The 23,241-nt window shown below is 39.2% G+C and overlaps 1 protein-coding gene across 4 annotated transcripts in view; it reads left to right on the top strand.

Moving 5' to 3' along the window:
- The first annotated feature begins 10,989 nt into the window (after positions 1–10,989).
- EML5 (EMAP like 5) overlaps positions 10,990–23,241 on the top strand; it is a 163,531-nt gene continuing 151,279 nt past the window's right edge. For all 4 annotated transcript variants that reach the window (XR_007475312.1, XM_049705432.1, XM_049705433.1 and 1 more), the window contains exon 1: positions 10,990–11,629. Coding sequence is in view for 3 of the 4 variants with exons in the window: in XM_049705432.1 (XP_049561389.1) it covers positions 11,433–11,629 (197 nt within the window). In the remaining variant the exon portion in view is untranslated. The remainder of the gene's footprint in view (positions 11,630–23,241) is intronic.

The following is a 23,241-nucleotide window of genomic DNA, read 5'->3' as shown; positions in this document are numbered from 1 at the left end:
TTATAGGAGATTCCATTCAAACACGACAGAATACACTTTCTTCTCAAGTGTTCATGGAACATTCTCCTGGATAGATCATACCTTGGGTCACAAATCAGGCCTTGGTAAATTTAAGAAAACTGAATCATATCAAGTATCTTCTCCAATCACAATGCTATGAGACTAGATATCAATTACAGGAAAAATCTGTAAAAAAAATACAAACACATGGACGTTAAACAATACAATACTAAATAACCAAGAGATCACTGAAGAAATCAAAGAGGAAATAAAAAATATGTAGAAACAAATGACTATGAAAACACGATGACCCCAAACCTATGGGATGCACCAAAAGCAGTTCTAAGAGGAAAGTTTATAGCAATACAATCTTACCTCAAGCAACAATAAACAACCTAAACTTACACCTAAAGCAATTAGAGAAGAATAAAAAAACCCCAAAGTTAGCAGAAGGAAAGAAATCATAAAGATCAGATCAGATATCAAGGAAAAAGAAATGAAGGAAAAAATAGCAAACATCAATAAAACTAAAAGCTTGTTCTTTGAAAAGATAAACAAAATTGGTAAAGCATTAGCCAGACTCATCAGGAAGAAAAGGGAGAAGACTCAAATCAACAGAATTAGAAATGAAAAAGGAGAAGTAACAACTGACACTGCAGAAATACAAAGGATCATGAGAGATTACTACAAGCAACTATAGACCAATAAAATGGACAACCTGGAAGAAATGGACAAATTCTTAGAAATGCACAACCTTCCAAGACTGAACCAGAAAGAAATAGAAACTATAAACAGACCAATCACAAGCACTGAAATGGAGACGGTGATTAAAAATCTTCCAACAAACAAAAGCCCAGGACCAGATGGCTTCACAGGAGAATTCTATCAAACATTTAGAGAAGAGCTAACACTATCCTTCTCAAACTCTTCCAAAATATAACAGAGGGAGGAACCCTCCCAAACTCATTCTACAAGGCCCCCATCACCCTGATACCAAAACCTGACAATGATCTCACAAAAGAAGAAAGCTACAGACCAATATCACTGATGAACATAGATGCAAAAGTCCTCAACAAAATACTAGCAAACAGAATCCAACAGCACATTAAAAGGATCATACACCATGATCAAGTGAGGTTTACCCGAGGAATGCAAGGATTCTTCAGTATAAGCAAATCAATCAATGTGATACACCATATTAACAAATTGAAGGAGAAACACCATATGATCATCTCAATAGGTGCAGAAAAAGCTTTTGACAAAATTCAACACCCATTTATGATAGAAACCCTGCAGAAAGTAGGCATAGAGGGAACTTACCTCAACGTAATAAAGGCCATATATGACAAACCCAAAGCCAACATCATTCTTAATGGTGAAAAACTGAAACCATTTCCACTAAGATCAGGAACAATACAAGGTTGTCCACTCTCACAACTATTATTCAGCATAGTTTTGGAAGTTTTAGCCACAGCAATCAGAGAAGAAAAAGAAATAAAAGGAATCCAAATAGGAAAAGAAGAAGTAAAACTGTCACTGTTTGCAGATGACATGGTACTATACATAGAGAATCCTAAAGATGCTACCAGAAAACTACTAGAGCTAATCAATGAATCTGGTAAAGTAGCAGGATACAAAATTAATGCACAGAAATCTCTGCATTCCTATACACTAATGATGAAAAATCTGAAAGAGAAATTAAGGAAACATTCCCATTTACCATTGCAACAAAAAGAATAAAATACTTAGGAATAAACCTACCCAAGGAGACAAAGACCTGTATGCAGAAAACTATAAGACAATGATGAAAGAAATTAAAGATGTTACAAACAGATGGAGAGATGTATCATGTTCTCGGATTGCAAGAATCAACACTGTGAAAATGACTATACTACCCAAAGCAATCTACAGATACAATGCAATCCCTATCAAACTACCAATGTCATTTTTCACAGAACTAGAACAAAAAATTTCACAATTTGTATGGAAACACAGAAGACCCCAAATAGCCAAAGCGATCTTGAGATAGAAAAACAGAGCAGAAGGAATCAGGCTCCCTGACTTCAGACTAACTACAAAGCTACAGTAATCAAGACGGTATGGTACTGGCATAAAAACAGAAATATAGATGAATGGAAGAGGAGAGAAAGCCCAGATATAAACCCACACACATATGGTCACCTTATTTTTAATAAAGGAGGCAAGTATTTACAATGGAGAAAAGACAGCATCTTCAATAAGTGGTGCTGGGAAAACTGGAGCGCTACATGTAAAAGAATGAATGAAATTAGAACACTCCCTAACACCATACACAAAAATAAACTCAAAATGGATTAAAGACCTAAATGTAAGGTCAGACACTATCAAACTCTTAGAGGAAAACATAGGCAGAACACTCTATGACATACATCACAGCAAGATCCTCTTTGACCCACCTCCTAGAGAAATGGAAATAAAACCAAAAATAAACAAATGGGACCTAATGAAACTTCAAAGCTTTTGCACAGCAAAGGAAACCATAAACAAGACAAAAAGACAACTCTCAGAATGGGGGAAAATATTTGCAAATGAAGCAACTGACAAAGGATTAATCTCCAAACTTTACAAGCAGCTCATGCATCTCAGTACCCAAAAAACAAACAACCCAATCGAAAAATGGGCAGAAGATCTAAATAGCATTTCTCCAAAGAAGATACACAGATTGCCAACAAACACATAAAAGGATGCTCAACATCACTAATCATTAGAGAAATGTAAATCAAAACTACAATGAGATATCACCTCACACCAGTAAGAATGGCCATCGTCAAAAAAATCTACTAACAATAAATGCTGGAGAGGGTGTGCAGAAAATGGAACCCTCCTGCACTGTTGGTGGGAATGTAAATTGATAGAACTACTATGGAGAACAGTATGGAGGTTCCTTAAAAAACTAGAACTAGAACTACCATATGACCCAGTAATCCCACTACTGGGCATATACCCTGAGAAAACCATAATTCAAAAAGAGGCATGTACCACAATGTTCACTGAGGCACTATTTACAGTAGCCAGGTCATGGAAGCAACCTAAGTGTCCATCAACAGATGAATGGATAAAGAAGATGTAGTGCATATACACAATGAGATATTACTCAGCCACAAAAAGAAACAATATTGAGTTATTTGTAGTGAGGTGTATGGACCTAGAGTCTGTCATACAGAGTGCAGTAAGTCAGAAAGAGAAAAACAAATACTGTGAGCTAACACATATATATGGAATGTAAAAAAAAAAAAAAGGTTCTGATGAACCTAAGGGCAGGACAGGAATAAAGACAGTCTTAGAGAATGGACTTGAGGACATGGGGAGGGGAAAGAGTAAGCTGGGACGAAGTGAGAGAGTAGCATTGACATATATACACTACTAAGTGTAAAATAGATAGCTTGGGAAGCAGGTGCATCACATGGGAGATCAGCTCAGTGCTTTGTGACTATCTAGAGGGGTGGGATATGGAAGGTGGTAGGGAGATGCAAGAAGGAGGGGATATGGGCATATATGTATACATATAATTGATTCACTTTGTTATATAGCTGAAACTAACACAACATTGTAAAGCAATTATACTCCAATAAAGATGTTAAAAAATATGTATGATTTTATGTAATGTACTAGGGACTTAAATGAAAGCTGATTAATTCTGGAGAGTGGATGGCGATGTCACAGCAAACCACAGAGAAGAGGTGTGTATTAGTTTGTTTGGTTTGCTGTAACAAACTACCACAAACTGAGTGGCACAAACAATAGCATCTTACTGTCACACAGTTCTGGAGGCAAGAAGTTTGAGATGAAAGTGTTGGTCGCATTGGTTCCTTCTGAGGGCTCTGAGGGATATATCTGTTATATACCTTTCTCCTAGCTTCTGGTGGTTGTGGCATTTCTTGGCATGAAGATCTCTGCCTTCATCTTTACGTGACATTTTCCCTGTGTGGGTGCCTGTGTCCAAATTCCTCCACTAACCCTTTTTAAAAATTTTTTATTGAAGTAGAGCTGGCTTACAGTGTTCTGTTAGTTTCAGGTGAACAGCAAAGTGAATCCCCTTTGGTAACCATAAGTTTGATTTTGAGATCTGGGAGTTGGTTTCTGTTTTGTAAATAAGTTCATATGTATCATTTTTATCAGATTCTGCATATAAGTGATATCATATAATATTTGTCTTTCTCTAAATTTCCCCTTTTTATAAAGACACCAGTCATTTTGGATTAGGGGCCCACCCTGTTCCAGTATGACCTCATCTTACTAATTACATCTGCAATGGCTCTATTACCAAATAGGGTCACATTCTAAGGTACTGGGGATTAGGACTTCAACATATAATTTTGGGAGGACACAGTTCAACCCATAAGAAGATGGTACATTTGAGCTGGACCTCAAATCTTCAGTAGGAATTTGCCAGGCTGACAGTGGAGAGCTGAGATTATACACATCATGAATGACACAGGGGTGCATGGAGCTTTGGAAATGTCTGGTTAATTTTAGGGAAGACCAGAATATAGCTAGTAGGGCTAGTTCAAGGCAGGGAGGAACTGACTGGAGATGATTGTGGCAAACAGGTTGGAGGCTTCATGTGTCTCAATGAGGAGATGGTCCTTTATTCCGTAGTCCGTTGGAAGCTACCCAATGTTTGTTAAAGATTACTTCTGTTACTTCTTCTTAATTATAGAAGCAACTGGTGTGTGTAACTGACATGTCAGCTGGGACTTCCCTGCCACTTGGAGTGTTTAACATGGCTTGACCCCCAAGTTTACCACCTCTTAGAATCCTGGGCTTCCCCTACTGCCTCCCCAGCAACTTTATAATTCTCTTCATGGGGTGTTGCTTCCTACTACATCAATCTAGATTAGAAGCCCTGTTTCTCTAGTTTCCAATAAAAACAACAACAACTAACATTTCAGTGTTTAGAAACTCTGAGAGGCTTTGGAGATGGTTGCATAGCAAAACTTGCAGCTTTGCCATCTCTCTGATTTCATTCCTTCCTCATCTGCCTGGAGCAACAAATCATTTCTCATTCCTCACGAGGAACAGTTCTGCCTACATTCAACTCATTTGGGATCTCATTTTCTGTGCCAAGCATGCATTTGAGTATTTTTTCCCAAACAAATATAATTCTCTTCCCATCTCAGAAATAAAATTCTCTCATCTCATGTATGTTTTAAAGAGCTTAGAAAACACACCAATAAAAGTGTAAAAATTACCCATCATATTATAAAACGGTTAATATTTGGTATCTTTTGTTTTAGCTGTTAATATATTCTATAACTGGGCTCATTCTGTATATATTAGTACATTTTTGTAACTGGATTTAAAAAAATTTTTATATTACATTATGGGAAATTTCCAATGTTGCCAAAATATATTTGAAAACCTAATTTTCAATTGTTTTATAGTATTTTTAATATGGGCTGAGTCAATTTACTTAGAGTTTTCCCTATGGTTGGACAGTTAGGTTTCCTGATTTTTTTAAATTTATTTATGTATTTATTTATTTTTGTCTGCTTTGGGTCTTTGTTGCTGTGCTCGGGCTTTCTCTAGTTGTGGCAAGTGGGGGCTACTCTTCATTGTGGTGTGCAAGCTTCTCACTGCGGTGGCTTCTCTTGTTGCGGAGCATGGGCTCTAGGCACACGGGCTTCAGTAGTTGTGGCTTGTGGGCTCAGTAGTTGTGGCTTGCGGGCTCTAGAGCACAGGTTGGGTAGTTGTGGCGCACGTGGGATCTTCCCGGACCATGGCTCAAACACGTGTCCCCTGCATTGTCAGGTGCGCTCTTAAGCACTGCGCCACCAGGGAAGTCCCAGGTTTCCTGATTTTTATTGTTGTAAATTATGCCATGGTAAATGTTTTGATACATGAATCTTGATCTGCATTTTTAATTATTACATTATGACAGATAACTAGATGAGACATTATTGAGTCAAAGGATAGGAATATTTCAAGGCTCAAGATGCCTTCATTGCTTCTAGAAAAGTTTCTTGAAACAGGGGAGTAGCATGATCAGATACATGATCTTTATAGATAACTCGGGTTTCAGAATCTTGGGAAAAGATAATTAGAAGTTAAATGGCAAATGGAGATTGGGAGGGTGTAGACATAGAGATTGGGATGCAGTTTAGGGATATTTGTAAAATAGAGTCAAAAGGGCTTGCTGATTATGGAGGTGAGAAACCAAAGAAAACTGCTTTGCTTTCCAACCTGCCTAACTGGGGGAATACTGAAGTTGCTAATACAGAAAGAGAAGCTGGCAAGGTGTGTAGATGTGCAGAAGAGGATAATTTGGTTTGAGACTTTTTTTTTACTTCAATTATACACCTATTTTGAATGGCTTTAAGTGGAATCAAATAGGCATTTGGAAATATGTTTACTGGTGGGGAACATCTGTAATTTTTGCCTCCCCTAAATATGGGACTAACTTTAGAATTTTTTTAAAAGGAGGGCATTGGAGTGACAAGCTGGTTAGAAGAAGTCTTGTCTTAAAGCTGCATTTTTTTTTTTTTAGCAAACTCCTGTTTTTGTTTTAATTTAGATAGCATGTATATTTAGTTATGTAAACGGAGATTGGAGAACACTAAAGATTCTAAGTCAGCCCTGGATAGCCACTGCTGGCATCCATTGCTTCTCATTCTGTTAATACCACTTCAATTTTCCTTGGGAGAATCACCCCTCTCCCACTCCCGCTTCCTGTGGTTTTAGCGCACCTGGCACTACTCTGTGGATCCAAGGATGGGCATGTATCTCAAGTCAGCCAATCAGAGTCCATGGGGTTGAAGTCAAGGAGTTTCCAGGGGAACTGCTGAAATACTCTTTCCACAGGGATTGCTGAGAGAATAAGATAGTAGAACTGGAGTTGTTAGCAGCTATTTTGCTGATCTGGCAATGGAGTCAACCCAAAGGAAAACGGAACTGAGTTAATTCTGATGACCTGGTTCTGATGTTATCTCTCGAGCCCTAGGATCCAAGTGCATAGATACCAGTTCTAGTTGCAGTCCTTTTCGGCATTAAAATTCCATTTTTATCTTAAGTCATTTTGAGTGGGTTTCTGTAACATACAACTAAAAAAGTCCTGACTAATACAGTGTTGAAGATCAGAAAAATGTTCAAGTTTTCAAAAGTTTCAACTATTCAAAATAAAACTAAGAGGAAACCTATTATGACTACACATGTCTTCTCTTTTGTATTTAATGGTTGACAAATATGTATGGAATATCTACTGTAGGGTCAGGCACTATGTTATGCTCTGTACATAAAACAGGTTAATTAAAGGTATGGTTACAGAAACATTTTTATGGACGGCATATTAAAAAATCATTATGATTCATAAGTTGGCTGAATTAGCTAGCTAGAATTAACAGCATGAATTTTGGCTTTTATGCTTTATATACTTTGCTTTTCGTTTCTTTTGTAAAGACCTGAGGGTAGCTAAAAGTAGTAGCCAGCAAAAAATTTATTTGCTTGAACTTTAATATTTCAAATGTTCGGAATATAAAGCCCCATACTAGGAATTCAAGTTTCAAGATATAGATTACCAATGGGTATTGTAGCTTATATTTAAAATGCCTAAGGGAATTCCCTAGCGGTCCAGTGGTTAGGACTCCGTGCTTCCACTTCCGGGTCCAGGGGTTCGGTCCCTGGTGGGGGAACTAAGATCCCACAAGCCACGTCGTATGGCAATAAAATAAAATAAAACAAAATAAAATAAAATAAAATAAAATGACTAAAAAATGCCCACCTGTTGATATGTAGAATTTGGGGGTCTTTCTCCTGCATCCTTATTTGCATTACTTTCAAAAGGTACAGATGGTGAAATCACATCTAGCAATAAAAGCTTGATTAAGCTTTTTGATGTGACATTAGTAATAACAGATTATATATAAAGTTGTAGGGGTAAGAACTAATCAGGGTTTTTTTTTTCTCCTCTCTAATATTCATGAATGTTCTACTTTTTAGCCACCCTTATGCCTCAGCTGTCTCTTCTGGTCTTGAGTTGTCAGTTGAGGATGGTTTAATTAAGAATGATTTTCCTTCACACTCCACCCTTGGGTCATTAAAAATTGCAATGGGGGCTTCCCAGGTGGCGCAGTGGTTGAGAGTCTGCCTGCCAATGCAGGGACACGGGTTCGTACCCCGGTCCGGGAAGATCCCACGTGCCGCAAAGCGGATGGGCCGGTGAGCCATGGCCGCTGAGCCTGCGCGTCCGGAGCCTGTGCCCCGCAACAAGAGAGGCCACAACAGTGAGAGGCCCGCGTACCGCAAAAGAAAAAAAAAAATTACAATGGAAAATATGATAATGGAAAAATAAATTATTTCAATCTGTTATTAATATGCGTACTACTTAAATATATATCGTGGGATCCATAAGACATTGTACTGAAAAAGCCCGAAACATAGAGAAAAGTATGTCTTAATCCTCATTATCCTACATCTCATAAAATTTACATGTAACCAGTAATTAATGTACCACAGTTGTACAGCAACAAAATATTTCATCTTTTCTAAGTTCACTGCTTAAATTTAAAAAAGCCACAACTTTTTCTTTTTCTCACCAGGGGTTTTCAAGGAACTCAGTAGTGGGTTAGAAAACATATTCTTATTAAAAAGCAAATACATGTGACAAAGAGAAATTGTATGTGCCTTTGTCCAGGGAACCCCACACAGGCCTTTTTATGGCTTCAGAGCCACTTCTCAAGCCTGAGTTCTTTCTTGCTTCCCAGCAAGTGCCAGAAGCCTAATCTGCATTCCTCTTCGCTTTCTGCTAAGATTCTTGTTATCAGAAGCCAAAGACAAGCTGTTGAGTGTGGCACATTTCCCCCAGTCTTGCTCTCCACCCCCTTCTAATTTTTGGCTGCCCTCATTACAAGAGTTTTGATGGAAGAAATTTTCACATACTGAGGTATGTGGAAGTCATTCTGGCTCATACATGATTTAACTTAAACCTTATGCTAACTAGAACAGTCTGTTTTGTGGCCTATTAAACATGCATTGTACATCTGCTTCAACCATTAAAGAAAAGAATGCATTTAAAAATCAAAATGGAAAACCTGTGGTTCAGGCATCCAAAATGGAGCTGGGTGGCCATTGTGGATGTGGTTTCAGATATGTTGTGCATCACTTAGAACTTCTTAGAACTTGAATTTTCTGAACAGTATCAGTCTCAAGGACACCACCAGCCATTCTCAAAATAATCATCTGCTAGCGGCTGCCAGCCACAGTCTAATGGTCCCAAGGTCTCCCCTTGTAACTCTGCAATCATTTCGGACCCCAACAAATTCTTGCTTAACAAGCACCCTTACTTCTTGCCAGCTCCCATCCTAATTCTTGACAAACAACTTATGTAATTTTATGGTTTTTGCCTTTATATGCCACCCCCTTTTTGTAGTCCAGTGGAACACAATTCAGGTGCTTCTTGAATCTGTGTATCCCAGGCTATTGCCCTCAGTTTAGCTCAAATAAAACTCTTTTCTATTTCTATCATAGATTGGTTTATTGATTATTTCTATTGACAGTTTTATAGCTAATCACTCTGGGAATAGCAAAACTAATAAACTTTTAAAAATGTCTGAAAGCTTGGTAATTGTATAAATCTCTTACAGTCAGTTCTTCCTGCATCATAGCTCCTCACTACCCTGTTAGATGATTATTCTGAACTACACCAGATTGGATTTCTACTTTCAGCCTTCCTGGTGGAGCTCACCAAATCTACTCACTCCTTCAGAGTTTACTTTTCATGACATTTATGCAAATTCCTTCCTCTGAAATGGCCCTTCTTTCCTGCATGTAGACTAGAAGTCATAACCAAAACTGAAAAGGTATCCTCTTGTCTCAAACTGGTAATTTGCATCTTTGAGGAAGCATAGATTGGGTAACATCCATTGCAAGGTATGGGTACCATCTAGGAATCATCACCTCTGTGCAGTCACATTTCTTAAAAGGATGTTAGTTTATTCTAGCTTTTCTCAGGTTTCCAAGTTTTGGTATTTCCCAGGGAAATCAAAACGGATTTTTTTTAGACACGAAAGATTCATATTTGTATTTTGTAAGTTATTATTTCTCGTTGTAAACCTTATGGTTATCATTCTGCATTTAAAACCTTTTAAAATATGGATTTCAAATTATTTTACAGGTATTGGTAAATCCTGTGAGAGAGGGGGCACTTAGAAAACTGAGGAGGAGGGGAACTGACAGAGGAAGTCATCGCTCCCAGTACTTGTGTTTACAGGCTCATTCTCCAGAATTATGACTCAAGACATTTTCAACATCACTGCAATGCAAAAAGTATCGAATTCATTGGTGTTCAAAACAGTAATTTAAAAAATTCAGGTACCACTGCTATTTCTTAAGAAATTGGATCTGGCGTGTCATTTTACGATTTAAATTCTACTTTAAGCTTTGAGGTCACGTATACAAATAAGAAAATGTGCGCTTAGGAAGTCAGGTTTTATTCCCACTCAATGTTTGGTATAGTGAGCACTACGAAGCAGCTAGAAAACACACGCACACCAAGGTATCAGGAAAAAAAAAAAAAATGAGGTTAACATCCTAGTGTTGATTCTTCCACGCATAAACGTAGCCCTGGCCGGGTTCAGGGGCCTTGTGAGACAGGCGCTTCCCGGGCGAGACCTCCCAGAAGCAGGGAACGAGGGTGGCCCAGAGTCCCGCCGGGGCCTAAGCGGGACGCGGTCAGGGCGGCTGGGGTCGCTGGTCCTGGCCAAGGATAGAGGGACTAGACGTTAGGTGAGAGCGAGAGGACGGGAACCGCGACCCGGCAACGGTACCCAAGGAGCACCCAGCGCCTTCGCGCTCCCCCGCTGGGAGGGGCGGGGCAGGGTTGGGCAGGGCGAGCGCGGGCGTTGGCTGCGACGGCGGCGAGGGGGCGGAGCCGCGCGAGGCTGCGCGCTCGCCGATTTCCTGCGCTGGGGGGCGCGCGGCGCGGGTCCGCCGGGCTGTGGGACGAGGCCGCGGCGGGACGTGAACGCCGCAGGTGACCCGGGCGAGGAGCTGGGTGCCAGGGCGGCGGCGGAGGCGTGGAGGCGGGAGGCGGGCCCTCGCTCGGCTCGGCTCAAGGCTTGGGCGCTGCGGCCTGAGGAGACAAGGCGACCGAGGTGGGCGAAGAGAGGGCGCGCGGCACCCTCTTGACGGCCGGCGGCGCCCGCGGCCCTCAGCATGTTCCGCGAGGCTAGGGTTTTCCTCCCGCCCGTGGGCTGAGGCGGCGCCGGCGGCGGCAGGAGAAGCGACATGCACCTGCCAGGCGCGGCTTAGAGGACGCGGCAGGCGGCGAGTCCCGGCCGCCCGCGGGAGGGCTTGTTTCGCCCGGACGCCGCCGCCTCCTGTCTCCCGCCGCCTCCTGTCTCCCGCCGCCGCCGCCGCCGCCGCGGGCCCGAGCGGAACGGCGGGGTGGGCGCCCCGACATGGCGGCCCGGAGCGCCCCGAGCTGCCACCTGCGGCTCGAGTGGGTGTACGGCTACCGGGGCCACCAGTGCCGCAACAACCTCTACTACACGGCGGCCAAGGAGATCGTGTACTTCGTGGCGGGCGTCGGCGTGGTGTACAGCCCGCGGGAGCACCGGCAGAAGTTCTACCGGGGCCACAGCGACGACATCATCAGGTACGGAGGGGCGGGGGCGGCCGCCGTCCCCTTGAGATCCGCGCGCCGAGTTTGCACTTGCCGGTCCTTCTGGGTGCCCGTGACCCGCTCCTTCAGGGCGTATCGCCCGGGAGAGAAATCCACAGCCATCTGGTCCCGAATCCACCCTGTTAACACCGGAGAAATGCCTTTCCCCATCTTCGCGTTCTAGATGCCTTTCCCCATCTTCGCGTTCTAGAGTCTCTCCCTCTCGGTCGGTGCGGTGACACCAAGTCCGCTTATCCACTGGGCGCTCGGTTTTCTGGCTGTGTACCCTTCTTCTTACATCAAATTTGTGAAATGTACGAAAGGTTATTTTGGTAGCATTTTACTCCTTTAAATCCCTTCGTTGATTTCTTATTCAACGAATTCTTAAAGCGCCCGAGGGAAGTCCTTTACCTAGTAGAGGACTGATAAAAGTCCCCTAAGCTCTAGGCTGGTCCTGGGGAGGGCGCCCAGGATGGCATCCTGGAGGGCTCTCATCTCTTGGCCATAATGATTAGTTGAGGTTTCACTCCCTGCTGTTATCAGCAGATAGAAAAGAAACCCTGGCAACCTTCAGACAATTCATTGGACTTTAAAATGTGCACACCTATAGGCAGTTTGGGGATAGGTTTGATCCGAGGAAGGTGCTAAAAATAATCCTGATTTCCAATTCTGTTTCCTTTTCAATAAAGCAATGCTAAATAAATATACTTTTGTATTTTTAACTTAAATCACAGTTTTGTCTTCATTTTAATTCTTTTGTGGGCGGCATCTTAAAGTTGGTACCAGTGCTTGTTTACATTTCTTTAGTGAGCGGTGTATTTGAAATGTAATTTTCAATCAGTGTCTCAGCAGAACTTTTGTGGCAAATAAAGTTAAAAGCTGCAGAAATTATTCTTGTCCATTGATTATTGTCTCAAGCACAGTATATTTGTCGTTGATGATGGAGAATGTGTTTTAAAACATTTTGAGACTATGTGTGCGTTTGTGTGTGTGTGGGCGCGCACTTGCGCTTGCTTCTGGGTTTTTTAAAAGAGATTCTATGATTGGATTTGGTTACTCAGTTTTATCCCCATGTCTGTTTTCCACAGGATTTAAATTGTGCATTTCAAATCCAGTATCATGGTTTGATGTCTTGTAGGCAAAAAACTCTGGCACTTAAATTCTGTAAATAAAGAAGATCTTCTATTTTGCAGGTCTGTACGTTTATGCTCTGTAAGAGGGAAAAGGAGGCCTAGGACAAACAATAGGTAGGGCAAGATGGAGTAAAGATAAGGAGACCAGAAGCTGAGATTGTGGAGTAGGAAATGAGATAGTGTTTTGGGTTCGTTATTTGGGTTTGTTATTCACCCCAAGAGTAGAATTTACCCCAGTTCTTTGTCTTTTTCCCTGATCCTTTCCCGTTTCTCTCTTCTTTTCCATGTGTTAGTTCTCAGGGGATAGTAGCCTTATATAGTTGAAGAAGCCATGACTGAAGCCCTTCTCCAGATAGTCAGTCTCTTAGGTTCGATTCAGTAGGTGGGGTAGGTAGGTGTGAAGGATTTTGAGGTGCACTTCTGTTGTTTTTACTACTTGGTAGTTGAGAGCAATATGGTATGAAGATCTTCTGAAACTAGATATGATTTATTTGATGGGGTAAATGATGTTTTGTTTATTCTTCCAGCAGTAATTTGAAGCTATATTATGTCACACCGCTTGAATTTTTATAATTGTGTTTCAGTAAATTGTAAGGAGGTGATGCTTTGCCTTCCTTTGGTATATAATATATACCTAGTTGCACAACCATATATGTAGTATCTCAACGTGTTTCAAAAGTGAGATTACTCTAATTTTTGTCATAATTGGATACTTGCTTATGATTTTATGCAAAGGATTCACCCTTAAAATAATTTATAACAGTAAAAAGTTTTCTTGAAAATTTCAATGGGGTAGTAAAATCTGAATATATAGCATCCTGAAATTGTGGCACAAATTTAGTACAGTACTAAGACTATAACTTAGAAATCACTCAAACTGTTTTGGAAATTTTGTTTCATACAATAATGGTAGAGATCATTCTTGTTTATGAAATAGATCAGGAAAATGTTCAAAGCTTTCAAATTTGTTTCAATTCAGTGTTTGAAATACAAATATAGTTACTACTCCAGTAATTTTTCAATTCTGTCACAGCAGAAAATGTAATATTCATAAATGTGATGGCATGGTGGAAAACTGTTGCTGTAACGTTAGCCTTATTAGTAAAAAGTATAGTTTTTATCATTTGTTTTGTTTTCATACTTGCTTGAAACTTAGGTAAAACATATTAATTGAATATAACTTAGTCTGAAGCTGACTATACCAGAATGAGCAAGTCGTTGTCTTTAGGTTTTGAAAGTGTAGGTGCCATATTGGTTGTAGACTAAATAATGATCAGTTGCTTACCAGTTCTATCATCTTACTACATCTGGCATTGCCAATGGTGGTGCCACATGACTTTATCATTTTGTCTGTGTTGCATGTAGTTGTCTTACTTCTTTTTATTAGGTATGTATATATATAGTAATTTGTCCTTTAGTTATATTTATTTCAGTATTACTGACTTATGTAGAAATTAGTTTCACTGTCAGAAATAACACAGGAATTTTAGAGTCACTTTTTCTTTCTTAATGGTTTTTTTTCCTGTGTCCCAAGTTATATTGATAAAATTCTTTAGTTATTAAGTGTTTATTACAGGCTTAAGACTAAGTTATAAAATAGACTACTAGTAGTTTTAACATACGATGAACATCTGTAGCTTGGTCTATATTTTGAAACTTTTGCCAGCTGTCTTCCCAAAGGATACAATAGCTTTTAAAATTAATTTTTCTAGATACTACCCATCAACACATTTTTGACAAGTTTGTGCTTGAAGTAGTGAATGTTATTGATAGTTTTCAAGTCATATATCACCAGTGAAGACCATTGATGGAATGTAGTTAGCTTGGTGCATTTTGTTACTACTTTTTTTTCCTTTAGACAAAATGAAAGGTGTAGTAGCTCTTCAATTGTGGTAGGTGGTGTTTTGAAGAAAGAAAACTGATCAAGCTTCATCATGATCTAGTAAAAGTTGTTTTTAACAGCTCTGTATTTATAGTATGGAAATTTCATTTATTCAACACAAATCAAAATTGTCTTGAAAAAGCGTTTCAGAATGTATGATGTCTCCATGGTGGATCAGTACTTTTTGTGTTTATGGGTTGAGGGTAGCAACTTTTTAAGGTCTGGCAGGAATTGCTGCAAACCTACTTGTTGTCTACTTAATGTTTCCAGATATATGGTCAATATTTCCCAAACTTGACTGATCAACAGAATCAGGAGCTTTTTGCCAGTTTAAGGAGCTTTTTGCCAGTTTCTAGCCTTTTCATCAAATGTGCTAAGCTAGAATCCTCTAGAGCTGGATCCCAGAAATTTGTTTTTCAAACAGTGCCCCAGATGATTCTGTTTAGGAAACATGTTGCCAATCTGTATCGCAAAACATGCACGCATAGAATTCTTAAATAAGCAGTTTGAGAAATGGGTAGAAACCCTGCCCTCAAACCTGATACCAGAATTTTCTTAAGCATTGTGTAATATCTAGAAGCAATACTTCAGAAAGTATTAGATTACATACAGATTTAGTAAAATGTCCCTGTGTTTAAGTAACTAGAATTGGTGACCTGAACTTTCACAGACTATTTAATAATTCTGTTCTGTAAGATTTCACTTTATGTACTTGGATATCAAAATATTTATGGTTGTTTTTCAAATACTGCACAGTTTAAGAGATAAAATTAAGATGTTTTCAGTCAAAGGTTTGAATTATCCAGAATAATAGTTCAAATTGTCATAAATGTACATTAAATGTATCTTTATTATTTACTTGGGGAAAAGACAAATTTTACATTTGTGTTATAATAACTTTTCCTTTATTATTTTATAGTGTCTAATATATAGATAACTAGTAAAATATATTTGGATATAAATTAAGGAAAACATGGTAAATAAATTCTTTGAAGCTATTAAGAAGTAATAGTTTCTTAGAAACTATTAAGAAATAAGAATAGTTTCTTAGAAACTATTAACTTACTGTTCTTTCAAGGTCTTTTCACTCATCAAAGAAATATTTATTGAACATCTTTGTGGAAGGATCCCAGCTTTAACGTATTAGGAGTTTAAGACACTATCAGTCAAGTAAAGAATCACTTAGAATACTATGTGTACTGTGGATAGTGGTATGTACATGGGCACATAACAGTTACAGTGATGTTACCTAGTGAATAGAATACGTAAGCTGTCTGGATCTTTAAGGAAAACAGAGAAGTCGTCATCAGAAGAAATGAGTGAAGGCATAGCATTTTGAGATGAGGTAACATCATATGCAATCGTCTTATGTTAAGAGAAAATATCTGAAAAAGTTGTTTGTACTCACTATCTTCAGTTCTTTTTCTCCCATTCAGTCTTAGCTCTGTTCTATTTCACCCTAGCAACTCTTGTCAAGGTCACCAGTGACCTCCACAGTGCTATATCCAGTGGTCAATTCTCTGTTCTAATTTTATTTGATTTATCATCATTTGCCACAATTGGTTATACCCACCTTCTTAAGACACTTTCTTTTTTTTTAAAGATTTTTTTTAATGTGGACCATTTAAAAAATCTATATTGAATTTGTTACAATATCGCTTCTGTTTTATGTTTTGGTTTTTTGGCCCCGAGGCATGTGGGATCTTAGGTCCCTGACCAGGCATCGAACCTGCACCCCCTGCATTGGAAAGCAAAAACTTAACCACTGAACTGCCAGGGAAGTCCCTTAAGACACTTTCTTAATTGGTGTCTGGGACACATCTTAGTGTAAAAATAGGTATTTCTTGCTTTACTTATTCTTTCAGCAAATATTTATTGAGCACCTATTAGTATTTACCAGGGACTATTTTTAGCACTAGAGTTATAGTGGTGAACCAAGCAGGTGAAATTCCCAGCCCTCATGGAACCTGTATCTACTGGGGGGAGATAATAAACAAGGTAAATTTCATATTTATATACATAATAAATATGTATATAGTGTGTACATATTATCTATTATTTTTGTATATATAGTGTGTATATCTATCTATATCTATATAGTATGTAAGGGCTAAGAAAAAAACAGGAAAGTGAGATAGAGACTACTGGGAAGAGTTTAGATAGGTGTTTGGATAGGGTAGCCAGGAACGCCTCACTGTAAAGTATACATTTAACACTTGAGTAGAGACTTGGAGGTGAGGGAATGTGCTGTGTGGCTATGAGGGAAGGACATTTCAGTCAAAGGGACTATCAAGTTCAAAAGCCCTGAAATGGAATGCCTCATGTGCTTGAGGAACAATGTGAAAGCGTGGCTGGAGTGCAGTGAATTCACGTGAAAGTAGTAAAGAAATGAGGTCTGATGAAGTAATGGTGGTGGGAACAGATTGTGTACGACCTTACAGGCTTTTGAGAGGATTTTAGCTTTCCCATCTGAGGGAGATTAGAAGCCATTGGAGCAATTTAATCAAATTAGTGACATAATTTGAGTTAATGGTTTAACAAGGTCACTCTGGCTCCTATTTTGATGACAGACTGAGGGAGAGGGTTAGGATGGAAGCAGAGAGACCACTTAGGGGACTGTTCTAAGACATATTGGTGGCTTGGACCAGAGTGGTTACAGTGGAAGCAGTGAGAAAGGATTAGATATATTTTGAAGATAGAGGCAACATGATTTACTGATGGACCAGGTATAAATTGTGACAGAAAAGAAAGATCAATGGTGATTGCAGTTTTTGGCCAGAACACCTGAAAGAATAGAGTTGCCAATTACTGAATTAGCAAAGACTGGCAGGAGCAAATTTTCTGTTTTGGGAGAAAGGGAAGATCATGAGCTCTTTTAGAAGTGTTCTGTTTTAGATGCTAATAGACAACCAAGTGGGGTTGTACATTAGGCAGTTGAACATGCATGTCTATAATCCAGGGAAGCATTCTGGGCTTTGAGTGTTATCAGCATCTAGATAGTATTTAAAGCCATGAGCCTGGATGAGACTACTGAAGGAGTGAGTATGGATAAAGAATCTGAAAAATGGATTACGGCAGCCCTCCAACATTTAAATATAGGGGAGGTGAAAAAGAACTGACAAAAAAGTGGCTAGAGAGGCAGGAGGAAGACCAAGAGAGTGTGGGGTCATGGAAGTCAAGTAAAAAGAGTTTTTCAGGGAGAAGGAAGTGATCAGCTGTATCAAGTAAGGTGAGTAGAGCTTCACATTAGTGGAGATGTTGGCTGTTTTGCAATAATTACATTGTAATCACGAGGCTGTCCAGGAGACTGTGTATGTTCAGGTGATCAGGGAACAAAGAAAGAAGTCATCAAAATGAGTCATGTCATTATTAGTATGCAAAACTGGCCTCCTTGAAGATTTGCGCCAGCAGCTTCTAGTTTGCTTGGTTATTTAAAAAATGGCAGCTCTAGATCCCTGCTGTTCAAAGATGTGGTCCTTAGACCAGCAAGAAATGCAGGTCTCAAACCCTACCCCAGGCCTACTGGATTAGACTCTGAATTTTAACAACGTTCTCAGGTAATGTTTTGGGTTTAAAATATTAAAGTTGTGGGTTTTAATATCAAAGTTTGAAAAGCACACTCTCGATCAGTGGTTTTCAGTGTGGTCCTTTAACCAGCAGCATTAGCATCACCTGCTAATGCTAGCATTAGCACTTAACTAGGTGTTAGAAATGCAGATTCTTGAGCTTCACCCCAGACCAAATCAGAAAATCTAGATGGGGGCCCAGCAATCTACTTTAATCACCTACATGTGATATTGATGTATTCTAAAGTTTGAGAACCATTGCTCTAGATTCTTGATTTTCAAACCTGGCTGCCTATTAGAATCACTTGGAGAGTTAAAGCAAACATAATAAAACCACCAACGGCTGAGTCTCATCCCTAGAAACTTCGATTTAATTTATTTAGGGTGGGTCTCAGGTATAGTTTCTTTGTTGCTGTTTTCTTCTGTTTTTAAGCTTCCTAGATGATTCCAATAAGCAGCCAGGGTGGAAAACCACTGCTCTAGATATAGAAGTAATCCATGGTAGTGGGCTGGGAAGTCAAACTCAAAAAACTCAGGGCCTACCCAAATTTATTCATTTACTATTATGCATTATATCACAATATTGATCATTTACCAAGTATTGAGACCCCTTTAAAAATTTGGGCCTATTACCTAAGGTCCATTTGGAGATTTTTTATCAAAAAAAGCAACCCTTTGTATTGTTTTCCATTAATGGATCTGCCCAGTGTCATCAGTGGCTGAAAACATGAAAAGACAGATACTTTGCATCATCAGTCCGGAAAAATGCTTACTCACTGGGGACCTGGAAGGTTCACTTAATGGGCAAAATTATGTGCATCCTGGATGGTACCAACTGAGGTGTAACTCCATGCCCCAGGTGTTGATTTCAGCAGACTCCTAGATCAGTTGTAGTGGGTTTGGGCCAATGATTTGGACCATGGAAAGCCCAAGATTGTCCATTAATAAATTTCCATTTTGGAGCCAGGATCTGCAGTCAGAAATAGACCAAATATCCAATATGTTAATATTTGAAGAAGCATCTAAACGCCCCTCAGAAGGACAGATCATCCCCCCTCTGTGAAATTCTAAAGTGGACATATTCACAAGGACAGTTGAAATAGCACCCTAGATTCATGTCCAATGAGGGCAAGGTAGCTGAGACTGCATGTTGCCACTGACAGCTGACTGGCTTCTCTTTAGGCCAGCAAGTGTCCTCCAAGTGTCTTCAGTATGAATCAATATTCTGAAACAGTATAAGAACTGGCAAGGGGTTACACCTAGCCAGTGTAAACAAGCTGCCTTGGCTGCAGTGGTATCTATTCTAATTATAAGGTGGCACATGGTATCACCATATTGGCCAAAGACAGCAAGAACTTGTATGAAAGGCTTAATAGATCCTGGATTTCCTGTCTACAATATCACCCTCTGTGTATTGGATTATTAAAAGATCAAGGGAAATATAGTGCCCACCTTACAACACTGGCATGCATATCCATCTGTATTAGTAAGCATGGCAGAAAAATACTAAAAAATTCTTGGAATGAGGGGATAGGCAATGGGACTGAAGATGGACATTGGACCCTGGATCTAGCGGTTTTTGAGGCCACGGGCAGGCTCAATTCATCATAACACCACTAAATTCTAAAAAAATTTTTGTTTTGGGATGGGTGGCTCATAATGCTGGATTGGCTAATAAGAGGTTGTGATTGTAGGAGGTGTTAACTCATTTCACTCTAAAAGTTACCTTGTTCTTAACAATCAGGGAGAGATACCTGATTTTAGTTTAATACAGGGGCTGGGGATATAGAAACAAAGCAAAGAGGTTGGATGTGAGGTCAGAATTCTGGATTGTATCGTTGCCAAGGTATAGATGGGTGTTCAACCTCTCAATGGAGCCCAAGAAAGGGAGAGGTCATAGTCATGGGTGCTGGAAACATGGAATGTGTGGCAGAACAGGAGCACCTAATTGAACTTAAAGGCCCAGAAATAAATTTTTGTTAAGAGAAGTGTATATAACCTGTTCCTCAAATCAGTTAGAAGAACTGAGATGCACGGTTGCCGTAGGTCTCTTTGTTGAGGAAATCCTGCTGCTCTTTCTGTTCCTGGGAATCACGTACCTATTTCACCTCCCAACCAAAGAGGACATTCATTCTTTATCTTTTTTTCATTACTATGAGAGGACTTTCTTTCCTGGTCAGGAATACAGTACTAGACACTACTGCCTCTGGTGTGGAAGCTCACATTACATATTCATTTCAATCTATGGAGAGTAATGACAATTGCCACAGGCAGTTACTCCTAAGAATTTTGCAATTTTTACTCAGTATGATGTTGCTTGTGATAATATTAAATTAGCCACAAGATGATGGTGTAACCAGGTCTAACCACCTCAGTGTCCATATTTTTACAGATATTAAGGTTGATCAGGAAGCAGGGTATAATTCCCAATTAGGAGTGGAAAGTGGAAGGCTATTTTAAGTCTTAGAACATAGTTGACAACTAATTACAGAGTCCACAGACTGGTCATCATTACCTGGTTGCAGTGTGACTTTTCTAATTATTAGTTAACCCGTGGACAATGTATATAACACACAAAGCACCAAAGAGGGTGGCACTACTGACATGGTAAGAAGTTTTACCGGAGTCTGGATGTTAGATTTAGATTGCAAGTTGACATGCACCTGCAAAAGACAATTTTTGCAGCATACAAAGAGACCATGTAGGATTCTGAAATTGACATAATAGGGAATATGAGAGGTTTGGTAGGTCCCCTCTTAGAGGGTGGTTATTATATTTTAAAAATTATTGATACATATTTATAATAGAAAATAGAAAAATATAGAAAAAGGAGAAAAAATGTACCCACAGTCTTGTAACCTAGAGATATTACTATTGTGTTTTAGATTATTTTTTTGAAGTCTTTATGATACATGTATCATAAGACTTTAAGACTTTATTTTTTTAGAGCAGTTTTAGGTTTACAGCAAAAGTGAGAGGAAGGTACAGATTTCCTATATTCTGCTGCCCCCACACATGCATTGCCTCCCCATTATCAACATCATTCACCAGAATGGTACATTTTATCCAAAGATGAACCTATATTGACACATCATAATCACTCAAAGTTTATAGTTTACCTTAGGGTTCACTCTTGGTGTTGTACATTCTATGGGATTGAACAAATGTTTAATGACATATATCCATCATTATCATATCATACAGAGTATTTTCACTGCCCTAAAAATCCTCTGCTCTGCCTGTTCACATACTGCCCCTCCCTGCAACAACTGATTTTTTTTTCCTTTTTTTAAATTGGAGTTTAATTGCTTTACAATGTTGTATTAGTTTCTGCTCTACAGTGAAGTGAAGCAGCTATATGTATACATATATCCCCTGCCTCTTGGACCTCCTTCCCACCCCCGCATTCCACCTATCTAGGTCATCACAGAGCACCGAGCAGAGCTTCCTGTGCTTTATAGCAGGTTCCCACTAGCTATCTATCTTATGCATGGTAGTGTATGTAATTACTGACTCTGTAGTTTTGCCTCTTCCAGAATGTCATATGGTTGGAGTCATATAGTATGTAGCCTTTTCAGATGACCTTCTCTCACTTAGTAATATGTATTTATGGTTCCTCCATGCCTTTTCTTGGCTTGATAGCTCGTTTCTTTAGTGCTGAATAATATTGTATTGTCTGGATTGACAATTGTCTTTGACATTGTCTTTCACAGAGCAGAAGTTTTTTATTTTAATGAAGTCCAGCTTATCAGTTATTTCCTTCATGGATCCTGTGTTTGATGTTATAACTAAAAAGGCATCACCAAAACCAAGGTCATGTAGGTTTTCTCCTGTGTTTTCCAGGAATTTTACAGTTTAACATTTAGGTCTCTGATTCATTTTGAGTTAATTTTTGTGAAAGGTATAAGGTCTCTGTCTAGATTCATTTTTTACATGTAGATGTCCAGTTGTTCCAGCAGTGTTTGTTGAAGGAGACTATCTTTGCTCCATTGTATTGCCTTTGCTCCTTTGTCAAAGATCAGCTGATTATATTTATAGGGGTCTATTTCTGGGCTCTGTATTCTGTTCCATTGATACATTTTGTCTACTCTTTTGCAAATACCATATTGTCTTTTTTTCCTTCTAATTTTATTAAGTTTTATTTATCTTATAAGTGGAAGTTTGTGTCTTTTGATCACCTTCATCCAATTCCCCCCCACCACCCCCCCCCCGCCTCTGGTAACCAGAAATTTGGTCTCTTTTTCTATGAGTTTGTTTGCTTTTGAAGTATAATTGACCTGCAATACTATGTTAGTTTCTATTACACAGCATAGTGATTTGGTATTTCTATACATTTCAAAATGAACACCATGATAAGTCTAGTTAATATGTGTCACCACACAAAGATACTACATAGTTATTGACTATATTCCCCACACTGTACATAGCATTCTGTGCATGTGTGTGTGTGCGCGCATGTGTATGTATGATTACTTGAAGTTACTGATCTCTTAAGTTCAAGCTCATTTTAACAACCCTGCATTTTTACCCTCCCCCCGCATGTTTACTGTTTTTGACATCATATTTTACATCTTTTGTTTTATATCTTTTGTGTATCCCTTAACTACTTATTGCAGATATAGATGATTTTATGACTTCTGTCTTTTAATCTTCTTACTATGGCTGATTTACTACCTTTACTGTATATTTGTCTTTACCAGTGAGATTTTTTCCTTTCACAATTTTCATCTTTCTAGTTGTAGCCTTTTCTTTTTCACTTAGAGTTGTCCCTTTAACATTTCTTGTAAAGCTGGTTTAGTGGTGCTGAACTCTTTTAGCTTTTGCTTGTCCATAAAACTTTTGCTTGTCCATAAAATCTGAACACAAGCTTTACCAGGTCGAGTATACTTGGTTGTAGACTTATCCCTTTCATCACTTTAAATATATCATGCCACTCCCTCCTGGCCTACAGAGTTTCTGCTGAAAGGTCAGCTGATAGCCTTATGGGAGTTCCCTTGTACATAAATTGCTACTTTTCCCATGCTT

Source organism: Orcinus orca, chromosome 2 (genome assembly GCF_937001465.1).
Source record: "Orcinus orca chromosome 2, mOrcOrc1.1, whole genome shotgun sequence".
Taxonomy (NCBI): domain Eukaryota; kingdom Metazoa; phylum Chordata; class Mammalia; order Artiodactyla; family Delphinidae; genus Orcinus; species Orcinus orca.
The sequence above is the reverse complement of the archived record's forward strand: the minus strand, read 5'-3'. Positions and strand labels throughout refer to the sequence as shown.